The following is a 16861-nucleotide window of genomic DNA, read 5'->3' as shown; positions in this document are numbered from 1 at the left end:
CCAACTCCCTGAAGGAGGGGACACCTCATTGGTAGAGACGGCCAGCGCAAAAACCTTTTTATTATTAATTATTTAATGTTGTATACGTATATATATATATAATTAATGATTTTTATTATTAGACCTTTATTTTTTTGTATGTGAAGTAATTTTTTAAAAATAAATTTTACTCAAAATGCAATGATTTGGTAGTACAGTAATATACAGTGCCTTGCAAAAGTATTCGGCCCCCTTGAATCTTGCAACCTTTCGCCACATTTCAGGCTTCAAACAAAGATATGAAATTGAATTTTTTTGTCAAGAATCAACAACAAGTGGGACACAATCGTGAAGTGGAACAACATTTATTGGATCATTTCAACTTTTTTAACAAATAAAAAACTGAAAAGTGGGGCGTGCAATATTATTCGGCCCCTTTACTTTCAGTGCAGCAAACTCACTCCAGAAGTTCAGTGAGGATCTCCGAATGATCCAATGTTTTCCTAAATGACCGATGATGATAAATAGAATCCACCTGTGTGTAATCAAGTCTCCGTATAAATGCACCTGCTCTGTGATAGTCTCAGGGTTCTGTTTAAAGTGCAGAGAGCATTATGAAACACACCAAGCAGGTCCGAGATACTGTTGTGGAGAAGTTTAAAGCCGGATTTGGATACAAAAAGATTTCCCAAACTTTAAACATCTCAAGGAGCACTGTGCAAGCCATCATATTGAAATGGAAGGAGCATCAGACCACTGCAAATCTACCAAGACCCGGCCGTCCTTCCAAACTTTCTTCTCAAACAAGGAGAAAACTGATCAGAGATGCAGCCAAGAGGCCCATGATCACTCTGGATGAACTGCAGAGATCTACAGCTGAGGTGGGAGAGTCTGTCCATAGGACAACAATCAGTCGTACACTGCACAAATCTGGCCTTTATGGAAGAGTGGCAAGAAGAAAGCCATTTCTCAAAGATATCCATAAAAAGTCTGGTTTAAAGTTTGCCACGAGACACACCAAACATGTGGAAGAAGGTGCTCTGGTCAGATGAAACCAAAATTGAACTTTTTGGCCACAATGAAAAACGACATGTTTGGCGTAAAAGCAACACAGCTCATCACCCTGAACACACCATCCCCACTGTCAAACATGGTGGTGGCAGCATCATGGTTTGGGCCTGCTTTTCTTCAGCAGGGACAGGGAAGATGGTTAAAATTGACGGGAAGATGGATGCAGCCAAATACAGGAACATTCTGGAAGAAAACCTGTTGGTATCTGCACAAGACCTGAGACTGGGACGGAGATTTATCTTCCAACAGGACAATGATCCAAAACATAAAGCCAAATCTACAATGGAATGGTTCAAAAATAAACGTATCCAGGTGTTAGAATGGGCAAGTCAAAGTCCAGACCTGAATCCAATGGAGAATCTGTGGAAAGAGCTGAAGACTGCTGTTCACAAACACTCTCCATCCAACCTCACTGAGCTGATAGTAACATACCCCAAGCGACTTGCAGCTGTAATTGGAGCAAAAGGTGGCGCTACAAAGTATTAACGCAAGGGGGCCGAATAATATTGCACGCCCCACTTTTCAGTTTTTTATTTGTTAAAAAAGTTGAAATTATCCAATAAATTTTGTTCCACTTCACGATTGTGTCCCACTTGTTGTTGATTCTTGACAAAATTTTTTTACATCTTTATTAGGTGTGAGTGTGTGCGTAAATGGTTGTGTGTCTCCTTGTGCCCTGCGATTGGCTGGCAACCAATTCAGGGTGTCCCCTGCCTACTGCCCGAAGTTAGCTGGGATAGGCTCCAGCACCTCCGCGACCCTCGTGAGGAATAAGCGGCATGGAAATGGAAATGTTTGAAGCCTGAAATGTGGCGAAAGGTTGCAAGGTTCAAGGGGGGCCGAATACTTTTGCAAGGCACTGTAAGTACATGAAAAACGATCAGCAATGTATTTTTAATACAAAAAAACCCCCCAAAAAATTAACATCTGTCAGGCCAAATTTAAATCTGTATAACTTAACCCTTATGGTCCTGAGCCTTTTTGTGTTTGGCTGTTAAAAAAAATGTAAATATGCAAACTGAAGTAGATTTTCAAAGTCCCTCAGCAATAAGTTTGGCGAATGATTACTCCTATAATGTGGAAATGCAAAAGAAATTGATAGGACACAGTAGTGTCAGTAGTACAAATAGTGAAAAAGTACACACAGAACAAATGATCATTTTGAACATGCTTTTTACTCGCACTTCACTCTTATGTCGTCTTTCAGTTTTCCTCATGGCAAGCGATCGACGAAACGAGCGGTCAGAAAGCCGGAGAGGCGGCGGGATGCTTGCCCGGTACGCCAGATTCACCGCTGTTCCAGCTATAGAGTCTGGTGACCGTTCGGCAGATCAAATTCCCAGGGCGGAGCAAGCCGCAGCAAACGGACAGCGGCGTGGACCAATCGGCCAACTAACCCGTCGAGACGGCGACAAGAAACTAGCGCAAGGGAATAAACATACAAGGAGAGCAGAGAAGTTATTTATTTTGTTATGAAATCCTGCACCCACTGCCCTATGTGGAATAGTTTGGAGAGCCCTGTTGAAAGGCACCATACTAGTATTCGTCAGTTCTACAAAGAAAACACTAGATGGATTTTCACCATCATACAAGGGATGCGCTTTGTCCCGTAAATTTAATACGGGACGAGGCTTACTTTTATATGTGAATACGGGACCGTTCCATTTTTCGAGGGACGGTCGGCAACCCTAATCCCGTGCACCAACGGCGGCCAATAATGACACCGGACGCACCGATTGTTGGAAAATCTGTATTTATTAATAACCATTTACAAAAAACAGGCTTCCGTTCTGACCGGGAAGTGATGCGCGAGTGAACGACAAAACGCTGAAAATCTTCCTTTGTCCGCAAAGAGGAAAATATATATTTTTTTTCGCGTCTCCAATGATCGGCTCCCAAAACAAAACAAAAAAACGGACTTATTAAAAACAACGTTAGTGAATGTCAAACCTTTTAATCATAATAGTTAGTGTTTTTGAGCTTGTACAGTAGTCCGAGTGAAAAGTATTTACACTTAAGTTGTGCACTTGGAGATTGAGGCTTCCTAAAACGCCCCCCCCCCCCCCCCCCAAAAAAAAACAAAAAACGAAACGGAACCAATTAAAAATGAGTCCGATAAAATATCAGTGGGTCAAAAAGAGCTAACTTAAAACCTCGCTGAGCTAAAAGCTTCCGATTGGGGGGGGGGGGGGGGACGACTCCCTCCCTTCCCGCAACAGAGACAAGAAAAATAGAATGACAAGGTTTGTACAGTGCTTGAGGGAGGGAGAGGAAAGAGGGGCGGGGCCCGCAGGAGTTACTGCTTGGTGTTGAGCTCGTTTTCCAGTTCCATCAGCTTGCGCGACGCCTTGACCTTGTTGGACACTTCCTTGCCCTGAGAGAAGAGGCGCTGGCGCTCCTTGAACGTCAAACTCTCGGGGTTGGCGCCGCCCGTTTCGCCGCCGCCACCGGGGATGTTCTCCTGCTCCTGACTGCGTGCGAGCGGAAGGAAAACAAATCACGTATTGTGACTTGCAGTCCTTTCAAATACAGCGGTACCTCGACATACGGCCGCTTCGACACGCGATCCTTTCGACGTAAAAATTTGACTCGGCATTTCTTTCTACGGCCGACGACACGCTCGAAAGATGATTTATGACGGCGCCCGCCGCAGTTACTTTGTTTTCCCGCGAGACTGACGCGCAACGGATTTTCTTGCGAGACAAATCATCACGGGTTCCGAGAATGTTCGCGTAGGTGGCAAAAAAAATAAAAAAAGGAAAAAGGCCAGGCTTCACCATGGAAACGATACAAAAATATGAGCGCGGTGGGCCGACTCGACAATACCGCCGTAGAATGTCTAGAATCTCGACGGTCGTCCGCCAGTCTTCATAAGCGTCAATTATTATTGCGGTAACGTGGCCAAAAAGTCTCCGGCTTCGTCAGGTTTTTAATCATTCATTTCAGAACTTGTGCAACACGACATGCCTATTGTCCGCCCCAGCCGATCAAAGTGAAAGTAAGCGTCCTCCCTCTGTCAATTCAGCCACGTGGTGCGTTCAGGTACACCCCATTCCTTACATTATTACAGGTATTAATACGATTATTCAGATTTTTATTCGTGATTTATTTGTTTTGCTCCGTGTCATTGCCATTTGCAGTAGTACCAGCAGCATTTGTTAAGGATTAAGTGTTGGCTGTGGAACGAATTCATGGGATGATCATGCATTCTTACGGAAAAATTCTGCTGGGCATACGACCATTTTGAGTGACAAACAAGGCCCTGGAACAAATGAACTTCGTATGCAGAGGTACCGCTGTATAAGGAAACTGGAGAGCTTAACAAACAGGAGTCAAGGGATAGACTAGAAAATAGTACAAAAGTACATGCTGGATTTGTTTCAACCCTGTTCTCAAACCATAGAAACATTTCAAAATGAAAAGAAAAATACATGAATCTTTTTCCCCATTGTTTTCGGTCATTAAAAACCATTTGCGGCAGAAATAAGAATTGAATCGCGCGCGCAACTCACCTCTTGGTCCATTTGTCTTGGGGGTCCTTATACAATTCTGCGGCTCCTACAACTCCTGCCGACTTTCCAGTGTACGAATTAAATCCTGCGGGCGAAAGCCACACCGGTCAGAAGCGGTCGGCGTCGCGGGCCGTTCTCGGCAAAGAAGCGCGAGCCGCAAGGTTAAAAGAGAGGAAGGAAGGAAGGAAGGAAGGAAGGAAAGCGCCGTCGTGATGCAAAATGGACACTTTCGTCAACTACGTTTTTGTGTCTGGTGCTCGTGTCACTTTACGTCAATAGAGCATTTGAACGTCAGAAAGATATCCATTTGTCTAATCAAGGGGTGCCCCTATCCGGCTCCCTCCTTGAACACACCTGAATCAAATGATGATTATTCGATTCAGGTGTGTTGGAGGAAGGAGCTGGATAGGACCGGTCTAATCCGGCTAAGTGTTTTGACGGACATGAAACTCCCTAGATCTTTTCCAGAAGAATGGTGGATTGGATTTGGATGAAAATGAACAACAAAATGAGATCATTTTGGAAACAAAATATTCACGTCACAACTTCTGGCTTCCCGTGAAGAAATGAATTACAACACACAAAGATGAAGACAAGAAAGAGGAGTTGGATGAGGAACAAGCAGCATCAGTAGCAGCAGCAGCAGCAGCAGCAAAAGCCCAAATTTGTTTCAAGAAAAAAAAAAAATAGCAAAAGATGTCGAGCCGATCGTGCCGTCGGCGTGCGCTCGGTAGGCCGGGGGTGGAGTTAGTGGGACGGGCCCCGCTCGGGTCCGACTACAAGCAATGTCCGGCTCCTCTTTGTTTGCTGCCGTCTTTTCCACCGCTCATTTTTTGCCTCTATATTACACGTAAGTAGTCAACCGACCCATCAAGAAATGAACATCTAAAATGGTGTCCAAAGTCACATTTGGGGAAGGAAAAATGATTTTCATTTTTTTTTCTTCAAAAATGACACCGTTCTTTCTTCTATTTCATTTCATTATTTAGGCCAGTGTTTTTCAACCAGTGTGCCGTGAGAGATCGTCAGGTGTGCTGCGAGAAATTATCCTATATCGTTTTTTTTTGTTTTTTTTAATTCGACGTGCCGAGTTGCAGTAAGAAGGAAGGATTAGATAGAAAGTTCCAGTAGTGTCCAGATAAACCAAGTATTGCCAGTGTCACGTTCAATCACTGCTCGGATTTCTAGCCATCTGCAACCTTTCCTGTCCTTTCCATTTTATCCATACGTGACGACCGTCAATCCTCCCCGTGTTTTATTCTAACACATTGCCGAGGACAGCAAAATGGCTGACGGCTAGAAATCCGAGCAGTTCTTGAACGTGACACGAGCAGCTATCCTAAATGTCATCTCCAAACGAAACATCCGTCATTTCAAAACTAGTTGATGGACTATTTTGTTGGCCTTTGTGAAAACACAGAAAAAACAGGCAACTTTTCGAGAAAAACTACACAGGTAAATGAGAAAGCCCCCAAAGCCATTTACCTTGTTGCTTAATCCAAAGTCGCACACTGTGGCAAAGACCTTAATACTACCTGGCTGAAAAGCTATTGTCAGCGAGATGCTCGGCTCTGATGCGGTTAAAGACATTGCTAAAGTCCCCCTGTCTGATCATTCTGAGCTTTTCAAGCCTAACTTCAATAAAAAATGATAACAAAGAGAGCGAGACTGAGAGCTGTTGACGATGATTCCTGCTTTGTGTTCATCTAAACAGGCACAAGTTTCACACTGAGTAAATATAAGAAATTATTTTAAAATTAAATATACTGTACAGAAATGAATTTTGGAACATTTTCGGTTTGTGGTGTGCCACAAGATTTTTTCCAATGTAAAATGTGCCGTGACTCAGAAAAGGTTGACAAACACTGATTTAGGCAACATTTTAGGTGGGGGGTTGTCACGAGCCGTCGCCAGCAGACAAAGACGAGCGCGACGGAGACGCGCGTGCCCCGAGCGGCGGTAGCGACAACACCAACAGTACTATGACGGGTCCGTCGACGGCCGGCCGGCTCGCCGTCCATCTTCCGGGAAGACGATTGGCGTGGTTATCCCTGGTTTTTTCTTGCGTTTCGGAGGAGACCAAAGTAGGAGGAAGGGAAGGGAAGGGAAGGGAAGGGAAGGGAAGGAGAAAAACCACCCTGACCGCTAAAAGAAACCATCACCGTCTATTTGATTGGCTGCCAAAGTGGGAGGAGGAACATTTCCAGCCAAGCCGACCCTACACACAAAAAAATGAACCCTTGGCTAAAGAGGACCGGGCTTTTGATTTTTTTCTTTCAAACGAAACAAATCTTTTCTTTTTCATTTTTATCCATATATACACATTTAATGAGCAAAAAGTCAGTACTTGGTGTCATTTTAAAAAAACAACTTTTTATCCATTTATTTTTAGATCAGAGGTCTCCAAACCGGTCGTCGAGGCCCGCCGTGGGTCCCGGTTTTTGGTCATACCGATCAAGCGCGGACCTTTTAACCAATGTGGTTTCTACTAAAACAAGCAGCACCTGACTGCAATCAACTGATTACACTTCTAAAACACCAGATTGGTGAAAAGGAGTGAAATCCTGCACCCACTGCCCGTGGCCCTATGTGGAATAGTTTGGAGACCACTGCTTTAGATATTTAAAAAGGGTTAGGGGGAAAATATTCTCCATTTTTTTGTCAAATACAATTATGCCATTTTAATCCAGGTATTTTATAAATAAAGAATAAAAGAGGAAATTGGTTATTTGATTTTTTTTCTTAAAAATCAAAACTCAATTTTGGAATTAAAAAAAATTAGAATTTTTTTTTTTTTTTTAAATTAAAATTTTCCATAAATTTTGTTTTAAAAAAAACTAATATCTGATCTCCAATTTTCATCGGGGACTACAAAAAAAAATTTTTTTTTTGAGGTAAGCTAGAAACACGTCACACGTGATTTACTTTGGCGGGCCCACGGGCCACCCGTTTGAGACCTGCTCACGAGAAGCTTTTGTGTGTCGGGGGCTTGTCGGGCGTTCAAAGATGAAGAAGAAGAGGAGGAGGAGCTACGAGACTAGAAGGACGCTTCTACCTTTGACCGCGCCGGGCTTGGCGGGGAGCGGGGGCGGCCCCGTACTGTTGGAGTTGTTGCGGACGGGCGGCCGGAAGGAACTAGACAGGAAGACGCCGTCCGAGAGCGGCCGGGGTTTGCGCGCGGCGGGCGGCGGCGGCCGGGCCCGGGGCGCCGCCGCCACCGCCGCTGCCGGGAGGTCGCCGTACGAGCGGCGGGCGGGCGGGGGCTGACCTGACTGCCCTCCGCCCTCCTCCTCGTCCTCCTCGTCGTCGGCGTAGGCCACGAATTTGGCCGTGTAGAGGGTGTCGGGGGAGGCCGCCTGCGTTTTGAGGTAGGAGGCGTTTCTCTGCGGGGGCGGCGGGGGGGTGTTAGTAGGGTCGTGCGAGGAAGGGGCGGGGGGCCGGTAGTCCTTGGGCAGCGGGGGCCGATACAGACCGGCCGGCTCGTCCGGCGTCAGCAGCTTGCGCTCGGCCTCCTCGTGCTGCCGGCGCCGCTCCGCCTCCAGGCGGGCGTAGTACTCTTCCTCCTGCCTCCTCTAGGGGGGGGACGACCACCACCACAACCCGTTAGCTCGCCCGCGGTGCTCACCTCCGTCACGTCGCGCGCAATTTTCAACCTCTTTGCGGCCGATTCGTTTGACGCGGGCGGGACCTTTGCGGGCGTTCCCGCTTCAAACGGAGCGGCCGTCATAAACTCATTTGATTGGACGTCGACGTATTTGCCTATCGACGACACCCAAAGGTCTGGAACTCGTGGCTCCGACGGTTACGGCTCTTCCGTCCTTTTAGGTCTGACGACTTATTTTTGGGTGCGTCATTCAAAACTGATGGGTCTATCGTACCAAGTATTAACACATAAAAAAATGCATTTTTTATTGAAAAAAAAAATAGGGGGCAGTACATTTTTTTGTTCAATTTAAAAAATATTTTAAATAAAAAACAAACGGGAAAATCTCTTTATTGACCTTAATATGTGTCATTTAAAAAAATGTTTCAAACCAAAATATCTTTTTTAGCATTTTTTTAATTGAAAAAGAAGCGAAATATATATTTTTTAAAAAATCTACTTTATAGCAGATTTGACAACCATTGCGGTCAATGGTAGCCAATGAGTTAAGTATTTTTTTATTATTATTAAAAAGTAATAGAGGGATTTGAAAAACTGGGATCCAGTTTGAATGACGAACGCAAAAAACCGAGTTTAAAGCAACTGGAAAACAACGGTATTTGATTTGAATTGAAATGACTTTTCAAAACGGAAAGAAATCATTTTCTCTGGAGCTGTTGCTTAGATGCCAAATGGTGATTTTCTCTTCAGGAAGACACTTCAAATGGTCGATGAAAATGGAGAATGTATGCGGGAGGCGGGCGGGGATCGTCAATGCGACAAAACAAATGACTTTTGACATGACCACAAACATGCCGGAGGTGAGCGAGCCGAGCGCCATCGCACGGGACGTGCAACTCAAATGATGATCAAATGATAAGACAACAATAGGCTACGTCCGCACACACACATGAAAAAGCAACTATATTCCATCCACGATCGAACGTCATCAACTAGACGATTGGTCCGATCCGTTTGAAGCGGGAAGCTCCGTCTGGCGACGAATCGGCCCTCCCGCTTCAAATAGATAGGATGCGATGCGATGCGATAAAACTCAATAGTCTTGCCAGAGGAAGAACATTTTCGAATCCGTCGGCCGCCAACCCTTCGGCTTCAAAGGGATCGGACGTCTCGCGAGCCGAGTCGCTTTGACGTGGACCCGATGATCTTTTAAAAATGGCTTGAGAAATAAGCCGGTTTTGACTTCATTTGATCGGCAATGTATCGACTGACGGGTAACGTGGCCTCAAGGCGGCCGTGTCGGTAGGGGCAACGAAAGGGTTTCTGCCGTCCATTCCGACGCGTTTGTCACGAGTACGTGTCCGATCCACTTAAAGAGGGAGGGCCGGCCCTTCTGCTTTAAATCAATCGGACATACACTCGTGATAAACGGCAAAGGATAAAATCGCAGTCAATTAACTGGATCGATCGATTCGTCTGGTCAAAAATAAGCTCCATAGCTCATAGCCCCGGTGATAAAAGGACACGGAAACGATCGACGTCGGGGAAGGAAATTCCAGTGAGAGGGACCTTTTCCGCCGCCGCCTCCCGCTTGGCCCTCTCGTCCTCCCGCCAGCGTCGCTCCTCTTCCTGTTTGCCGCGCTCGTCGGCCTCGCGCTTGCGGATCTCCTCCAGCTGCTGTTTGCGGCGACGCTCTTCGTCCTGCAACTGAGAGGGGGGGAGGAGACGGTCAGCGCGGCTCCCTCCAGCGCCTCCGGGGGGCGGCGGCGTGCGCATGCAAATAGCCGGCCGGGCGAGCTCGACCGCTTTTGTTGACGTAGCCCTCGATGCCCGGATTGACTTTTAACAAGCAGCAGTACCTCAAGATACGAAACGGACCGGTTGCGGAGCGGCTTTTGTATCGTGATCATTTTTAACATGACCTCCAAAAGTGCCACTCAAAACATTGCATCAAATTGGCACGCACATCATCCGATCGCCCGTCTTTACTGGTAATGTTTCGTCGCTCTCTAGAGGCACTCGACACCATTTTTTTTTTTTTTGGGTCTCGCTCGCTCGACAATCGGCGCATCAGATGACGTGACGTGGCATGGCGGCCTTGCGTGACCGCTCCGGCTCACTTGGGCGGCTGTTGCTTGCCATTTCATCTTACTGTTTATTATTCCTCTTTTTTCCTTTTTTGACCTTTCTAGTTCAACGTAGATCTATCATAGTACGTGGTAGGGGGAATGATTTTTTTGCTTAGAAAAAATTTTCAGCAAATGAATTTTTCGTGTACCGGTGCTTTCGTATCTCCAGGTACCGCTGTATACATAAAGCTTTGGAGGAGTATCTATTTTCCTGTTATTTATTCTTTTTTTTTATATATTTTTATACTGGAGTGCCACGTCAAATTTGATTGTTGACAACGTTCTATTCTAATACATAAGTCCATCTGTAAAAAATGTTATTCATCCATTCAACCGGCAATTGAATCAACAACTACTCCAGTAATTCATCTCAGTTTTTTCTTTTGCAAATGAAGAAAATTGAATTTGCCGTCGCCCGACCCTAACCGACACCACGCGCATGCACCGTCACCGATGTATGTATGAATAGATGGTCATGCATGGAAACGCGGCAGCAAATGCCTTTCAAAGAAACAAACAAAAAAAAAACACCACGACAGGAAGGCCCTCCTTAAACACAATCACAAGGATGCACGGCGGGCGGGGCAAGCGGAAGTGAGGCGGGGTTAGCGGGCGGGGAGGCGGCCTTTGGATCATTAACGGGAACAACATACCAAGTCTAGAACAGAGATAGCTGGGACAGCAGTCTGCTGCTGCACAACGACAACAAGGAAGAAGAAGAAGAAGAAGAAGAGTAACAGCGTGAGAGGGGAAGAAAGGGGGAGGGGCCAGTGCGGGCGGACGGGAATGCATCAACTAGCAAAAAACAAGGGAGGGAAGAGGGAGCTGGGAATTAGAAGCAACAATCACCAGTCAAAAATATTGCCTGCACTTTTGGCTGCCGATGACGGCAATAGACGTATAATTCCGCCAAGGAGCTACTAGGAAATATCGTCTGATTTAGTTTTCTAATTATTGAAAAGAAGAAAAAAAAAGGAAAAAAAGAAAAATGGAAGGGGGAAAAAAAAAAGTATATTTTTTTAAAGGGGGAAAAAAAGGATAAATGATCTTATTTTACATTGTAAAAGTGACAGATAATCCTTCAATGTCAAACGCATAACGCTCCGGCTGCTTTATTTTCCCTCCGAAAAAAACGAAGCCGAGCCGCCCCCGAGCGCCCTCGGCCAATCGCGCGGAAGCAGCCGAGCGTGGCGAAGCGATGGCAGAAGCGTGTTGCGGATGCACATTCATCGCCTCCCGGAGCGCCTTTTTCCATAGATATCACATGTCAATACAACTAGATGAGAAACGTAGTCGGCGGCCATCTTGGAACAGTGGAATTCTCAAAAAAGGCAAATCATTTTTTTAGCAGAAAATATTATTCAAAAACATAAAATATGCTCGTGTATGTATTTCTTTTTTTTTTTTAATTAAGGATGAGCATTCATCACGCAGCGAGTTAAATACAATGAAAAATGGACTTTTATTATTTAGACTTGGGGCCGTAACCAGAGTGTATTTGTGCTTTTATTCATGTAGCTTATTACAAAATGTTATTAAAACGATAAGACGATAAAGATGAATCCTGAAAAAAAAAATGATGGCTTCATTTTTTTTTTTTTGAATGACCGAAAGAGGCTTCAATTTCAACTTTTGAATAGCGGTGTTGTCCCTCAAAAGGTTAATCACGCAGTTAATTTATTGTATCTCTGACGCTGAGAACGTACCAAATGGGTTGAAAATGGAGCGTTTGTTTCAAAGTACACGCTGGCTCCTTTGACTACAACGTTACGTTTACGTAAAACATCTAGCTCAATTCCCATGTGATATGGATGGCTTTTTGGGTCTTGGCTAGCTTGGCTTGTTCCCGCCCCGCCCCCGCGTCGGCCGGCGCTCACCCTGGCTCGCTTCTCTGCCTCCAGCCGCTGCACGATCATGGCGGTGTCCACGTCTTCGTCGTCCTCCTCCTCCTCGTCCTCGTCGCTCTGTTTGGACTCCTGCAGTCGCTTTTGGAACTGCCACTCCAGCATCAGCTTACGCAATCGGTCGCTCTCCTCGGCCGTGCGCTCCGTTTTGCCCTGACAACGTTAGCGTTTAGACCTTTGCGGCTTTGGAGCGCGTCCGGCGAGGGGCGCCCACCTGGAGCTCTTGGATCTCCTTGTCCAGGAGGTCCACGATGTGGAGCTGCTGCTGCTTCTCGGCCTTCTCGCGGGCGTCCCGCTTCCAGGGGTCGGGCGAGAGGCTGTCGCCGGTCAGCTCCTCCTTGCTGATGGTGATGTACTGCAGGTCCCGTCGCTCGATGGTGCGGGGCTGCTGCTGGGGCAGGAGGTCTCGGATCACCGTGTCGGCGCCTGCCGAACGCTCGTTCGTATAAGCCGCTAAAACGCGGAAATGCTCACAGATCAACGGGTGGTAATGATTCATTTCCAACTTGTAATATTTGGGGATGCAACAATACTCTGTTTCAGGGCTGTCAAATGACTTGCTGAGGCCCGGGGACAAAAGACCATTATACCCACCCCTGCATACACAGTACTTTTAACGCTTTGCAAGCAATGACAGTGTAAATTTTCAAATTATTTTTAAGATGGATGGTTAAATTTAACAGACTGTAATGTGATGTGACAATATAAACAAACAATTTCCATCTATTGTCCCATGTAGGCTACAATACTATACAACTGAGAGTGCTATGCCAGCCCGCTAAGCAACAAAACAGTCTAACTAAACATTTCTAGCATTTGCTATAATACACAGCGGGTTCTACACCCAAGATAAATCCAGCCGCCCGACCAGAGTCTGTTCAGCCTTCCCACAGACTAACATGTATCCCTGATCTCACCTTCTCTCTCCTCGGCTCAACGCGAACAGCACGTCTTGCTCAATAGGCTACAAGCGGCCGGTGACGGACTCGAATCGGGCTTTGGTCACGGTGATCGCCAATGTAAACGCTCAGTGTTAGCGGCTGTTGTTCACTTACCGACATCACCGTCCACAGCCAACTTTAGCCCTAATTCACTTTTCCATCACTTTTTCTCATTCACCTCAATGATCTTCATCTCTTTTTCTTTTCTTTTCTGCGCACCCGATCAATGACGATATGCCGTGTTTATAACAATGAAACATTTTCATTTCCCGCAAAAACGGGGTCAACCCATTCTCTGCTAAGACAGAGGGGGGAGGGGCGTTGTGCAAAGAAACTAAAAAATATATATTCGTATACTTATTATGTTTAAGTTTTTAAGTATATATTGAGTAGAACATAATTTTAAATTTTTAATCAGACAATGATTTAAATTTTTTTTAAAAAGCGATCCGAAAATCGTGTCCCTCGTATCGAAAACAGTCTCGACTCGACTGCATCGTTGCATCCCTAAAGCCGACGTAACGCCATCGCATATGAGTTACTTTAACCGGCTCGGGGCACTCTACCTGGGGGGTTGGCGGAGGGAGGCGCGGCCGAACGGGGAAGGCTGGCTAGCTTCTCGGGTCTGGAGGGGGGAGGCGGCTGACTATAGGCGTGCGCGGGGGCCGGAGGTTGCTGCTGGGGGTGGTGCGTCGGCACGCCGCCGTTGTGAGGCGGTACGGGCACGACGGGATTGGCGCGGATCTGCCCAAGCTTGCGCTCCTGCTCCCTCCTCTTCCTCTCCCTGCGGGGATACGGCGCGCGGCGTTCGGGACTTTTTGGAAATTCGGGGCGCGGGGATAACGACTACCTCTCCTCCTCCAGACGCGCTTTCTCCTTCTCGTACCAGCGTTGTTGCTCTTCGCGCTTCTTGCGGTCGGCGGCTTGCTGGGCCGCGTTAACGGGCGGCGGCGGCGGAGGCATCTCGGCGCGGGCCTCGTACGGATCGTAGGCGGCGTCCGGGTAGGAGGCCGGCGGCGGGGGAGGGGGCGGCGGCAAGTCCGAGCGCGACGGCGGCCCCGGCGGGGTCGCCCCCGACTGGTGCGGCGTCTTCCAGCGGCCCGGCCCCGTCCTCTGGTTCTTGCCGGACGAGGAGGAGAAGTTGAGGTGCTCCTGGCTGGACGTGGACGACTCCAACGAGGATGAAACCTGCTGCTGAGGAACCCAGTGCTCTGCGCCCGGAAAAAAACAAGAACGGGGAAAAAAACGTCAGTTAACTTTTTTGCGGCCGTCGACGAAGAAAGACGTCTGATCGTGTGGCGTCCTATCGTCCTTCTGCTGCCAGTTTATCACTAGTAGACTTGAAACGAACCGAATCCTATCCACCCATCAATATCTCCCCGATCCCGACGATGTCATTTTGCCGCCATGTCGGAATCGATCGGACGTATTGTCCCACAAGTTCATACCCGGAGGACCCCTGTGGTAGTCCACGTCTCGGTGCTGGTATTCCTGCTGGTAGTGTTGGTGCGGGCGCTCGTCCGGCCTCGGAACCCCGGGCGGAGGGTACGTGTCCTCCTGAGAGCGGTCGACCCGCTAAAACGGGGGAGAAAGCAAAGTGTCGAAGAAGCTTTCGGCCGGGACGGGCCGCCCGACGACGGACCTGCGCGCCGTTGTGGACGCCCTCCGCCGAGGGGAGCCGCTCCCTGTCCTCCGTGACCTGCCAGTGCTGCGAGGGGCCCGCCACGCGGTCCTGGCTCTTGGACGCCGGGATGGTGAAGTACTCCCTGGCGTAGGTTTGCGTGGGGATGGGGTACGCCTCCGGACGCGGGGGCGAAGGCTCGTCCTAAAAAAAAATATATATATATTAACCTTTTTATGGAAATAGAGATTTTATGGGAACTTTTATTCATTTTTTTAAAGACTTTCAACAGTTTCAATTAAAATGGCAGTAGTTGGGAGTGAGTGACCCTTTTTTTTTTTTTTTTTTTTTTTTTTTTTATTTATTAAAAAAAAAATACAGATAGGTAGGTAGATCTGGCAATGATTTACCAATTAAAAAAACATACTGTAAGTTAGGATTTCTTTATTTTTAAGCTTTTTAAATATATTTCATACAATAATTAAAAGTCCATAGATGTTCAACGAATGTAAAAAGGCAGACTGTAACTGGCAGTGGGTGACCATGCTAAAAATAATAGAAATGATGTCATTTTTCATTGAAATAACAGTTTTTATGATTTTCCTTTAACAATAATAAAAGTTTTGTAGCCATTGACAGTGATAGACTTTTTTTTATAACTCACGTCGGCGCACAGGTTGCCGGTGGAGACGGAGGTGATTTTGGCGCCGGGACCGGCAGGATAGACGGTTTTGCCGGCGGGACTCTGGCCCTGATCTGAGGAGAGAGCGGTCAAAACGGCCAGGGAGAGGCGGCGGCGGCGGCCAAAATCTCTCACTGGCCACGTTGGGACTGGAGCGGTGGTCGGCCCGGTTCTTGAGGAGCCGGTCCTCGCCGCTCATCTTCTTGGCTTCGGGGTAGGCGTCCCAGCCGGCCCGCGGGCTCTCCGGGGAGCCGTTCTGCACCGAGTTGTTGTACAGCTCGAAGCCTTCGCTCTTGGGCCGCATTTTGCCGTTCTTCTCGCGCCCGCGCTCCGAGGCTGCGATGACCGGGCCCCGTTCGGTCAAGAGTCGTTTGTCAGTTGTTTTTTTTTGGGACGGAGGTTACCTCGGGCCATGGCGGGGCTGGGCTGGTTCAGGAGCGTGGCCAGGCCGTGGTAGATGGCGCCCTGCTTGGCCACCTCCAGCGTCACCACCGAACCCGTCCGCGTCATCAGCTCGGCCGCCCTAATCGAGGAATTGCGCGTGAATGAATTGTCATTTCATTTCATTATACACTGTGCGAGGAAAGAAAAATAATGCTTAGTCGGCCTTTTGAATGGCGTCATTTATTTGCTTTGCATTCCCAGACTTTTGTGAGGGGCGTGCGAAGGCTCCGTCTCTCTCACCTCTCTTGCGACAGGCCCACCAGGCTGCGTCCGTCCACGCTCAGCAACTGGTCGCCGGCCGCCAGACGCCCGTCCTACGCCCAAACAAATAAGGGTTTACGTCGGCCAAATTTCCTCACCTCGCCGCGCAACTATGTACCGACCATGTCGGCGGCTCCTCCCTTGACCACCGACTTGATGTAGATGCCCAGTTTCTCCTGGCCGGCGCCCTGCGACCAGACACCATACCGTGTTATTTTGGCTCCTCATGCCCATCCGGACACCCGGCCGGGTGGTATCAGGCGGGACACGTTGTACCGATACCATATTTTTGAAAAACAATGTTTACTTCTAATAATAAATAAGTGCATGTTCAGACACCGCTGAACTCGTTGGCTGCCATTTGTTTACTAGCCGTAAACTGGTGAGAAAGCCATTTCAATTCACAGCACACCTAACATCATCAATTATTATTTATTTTTACGTATAATTAGGCATGAAAATGGGTCAGGGGTTAAAATGGTTAGAAGGGTGTGGAGGAAATATGTTCCGGTACACCGTACAACCCAACAAAATATCGAGCTCCGTCGACCCACACCGTGTTTCAGCGTTCTGCGGGAGGCACCCCCCCCCCCCGATTCGATTCGATTACGATTCAGGGTCCTACGATTCGATGATTGAACGATGATCACGATGTTGACAATGATCATGATTATCGATGCATCATACATTACTTATGAATAAAGTAGCCAAAC

The 16861-nt window shown here is 47.4% G+C and overlaps 1 protein-coding gene across 13 annotated transcripts in view; it reads right to left on the bottom strand.

The window, feature by feature from the left end:
• Positions 1-2786: 2786 nt before the first annotated feature.
• afdna (afadin, adherens junction formation factor a) overlaps positions 2787-16861 on the bottom strand; it is a 67326-nt gene continuing 53251 nt past the window's right edge. For 4 of the 13 annotated variants that reach the window (XM_057822206.1, XM_057822208.1, XM_057822210.1 and 1 more), the window contains 16 exons: positions 16271-16336; positions 16128-16201; positions 15848-15966; positions 15579-15779; positions 15426-15517; positions 14783-14965; positions 14589-14715; positions 13991-14351; positions 13707-13924; positions 12414-12652; positions 12173-12352; positions 10949-10987; positions 9736-9873; positions 7618-8134; positions 4563-4647; positions 2787-3521 (listed from right to left, as the gene is read on the bottom strand). In XM_057822206.1, coding sequence (XP_057678189.1) covers positions 3347-3521; positions 4563-4647; positions 7618-8134; positions 9736-9873; positions 10949-10987; positions 12173-12352; positions 12414-12652; positions 13707-13924; positions 13991-14351; positions 14589-14715; positions 14783-14965; positions 15426-15517; positions 15579-15779; positions 15848-15966; positions 16128-16201; positions 16271-16336 — 2814 coding nt within the window. In that variant the 3' untranslated portion in view covers positions 2787-3346. The remainder of the gene's footprint in view (positions 3522-4562; positions 4648-7617; positions 8135-9735; positions 9874-10948; positions 10988-12172; positions 12353-12413; positions 12653-13706; positions 13925-13990; positions 14352-14588; positions 14716-14782; positions 14966-15425; positions 15518-15578; positions 15780-15847; positions 15967-16127; positions 16202-16270; positions 16337-16861) is intronic. The other 9 variants (XM_057822212.1, XM_057822214.1, XM_057822207.1 and 6 more) reach the window with 9 other exon arrangements.

This window comes from Corythoichthys intestinalis, chromosome 19 (genome assembly GCF_030265065.1).
Source record: "Corythoichthys intestinalis isolate RoL2023-P3 chromosome 19, ASM3026506v1, whole genome shotgun sequence".
Classification (NCBI taxonomy): Eukaryota; Metazoa; Chordata; class Actinopteri; order Syngnathiformes; family Syngnathidae; genus Corythoichthys; species Corythoichthys intestinalis.
This window is presented reverse-complemented; position numbering and strand designations above follow the sequence as displayed.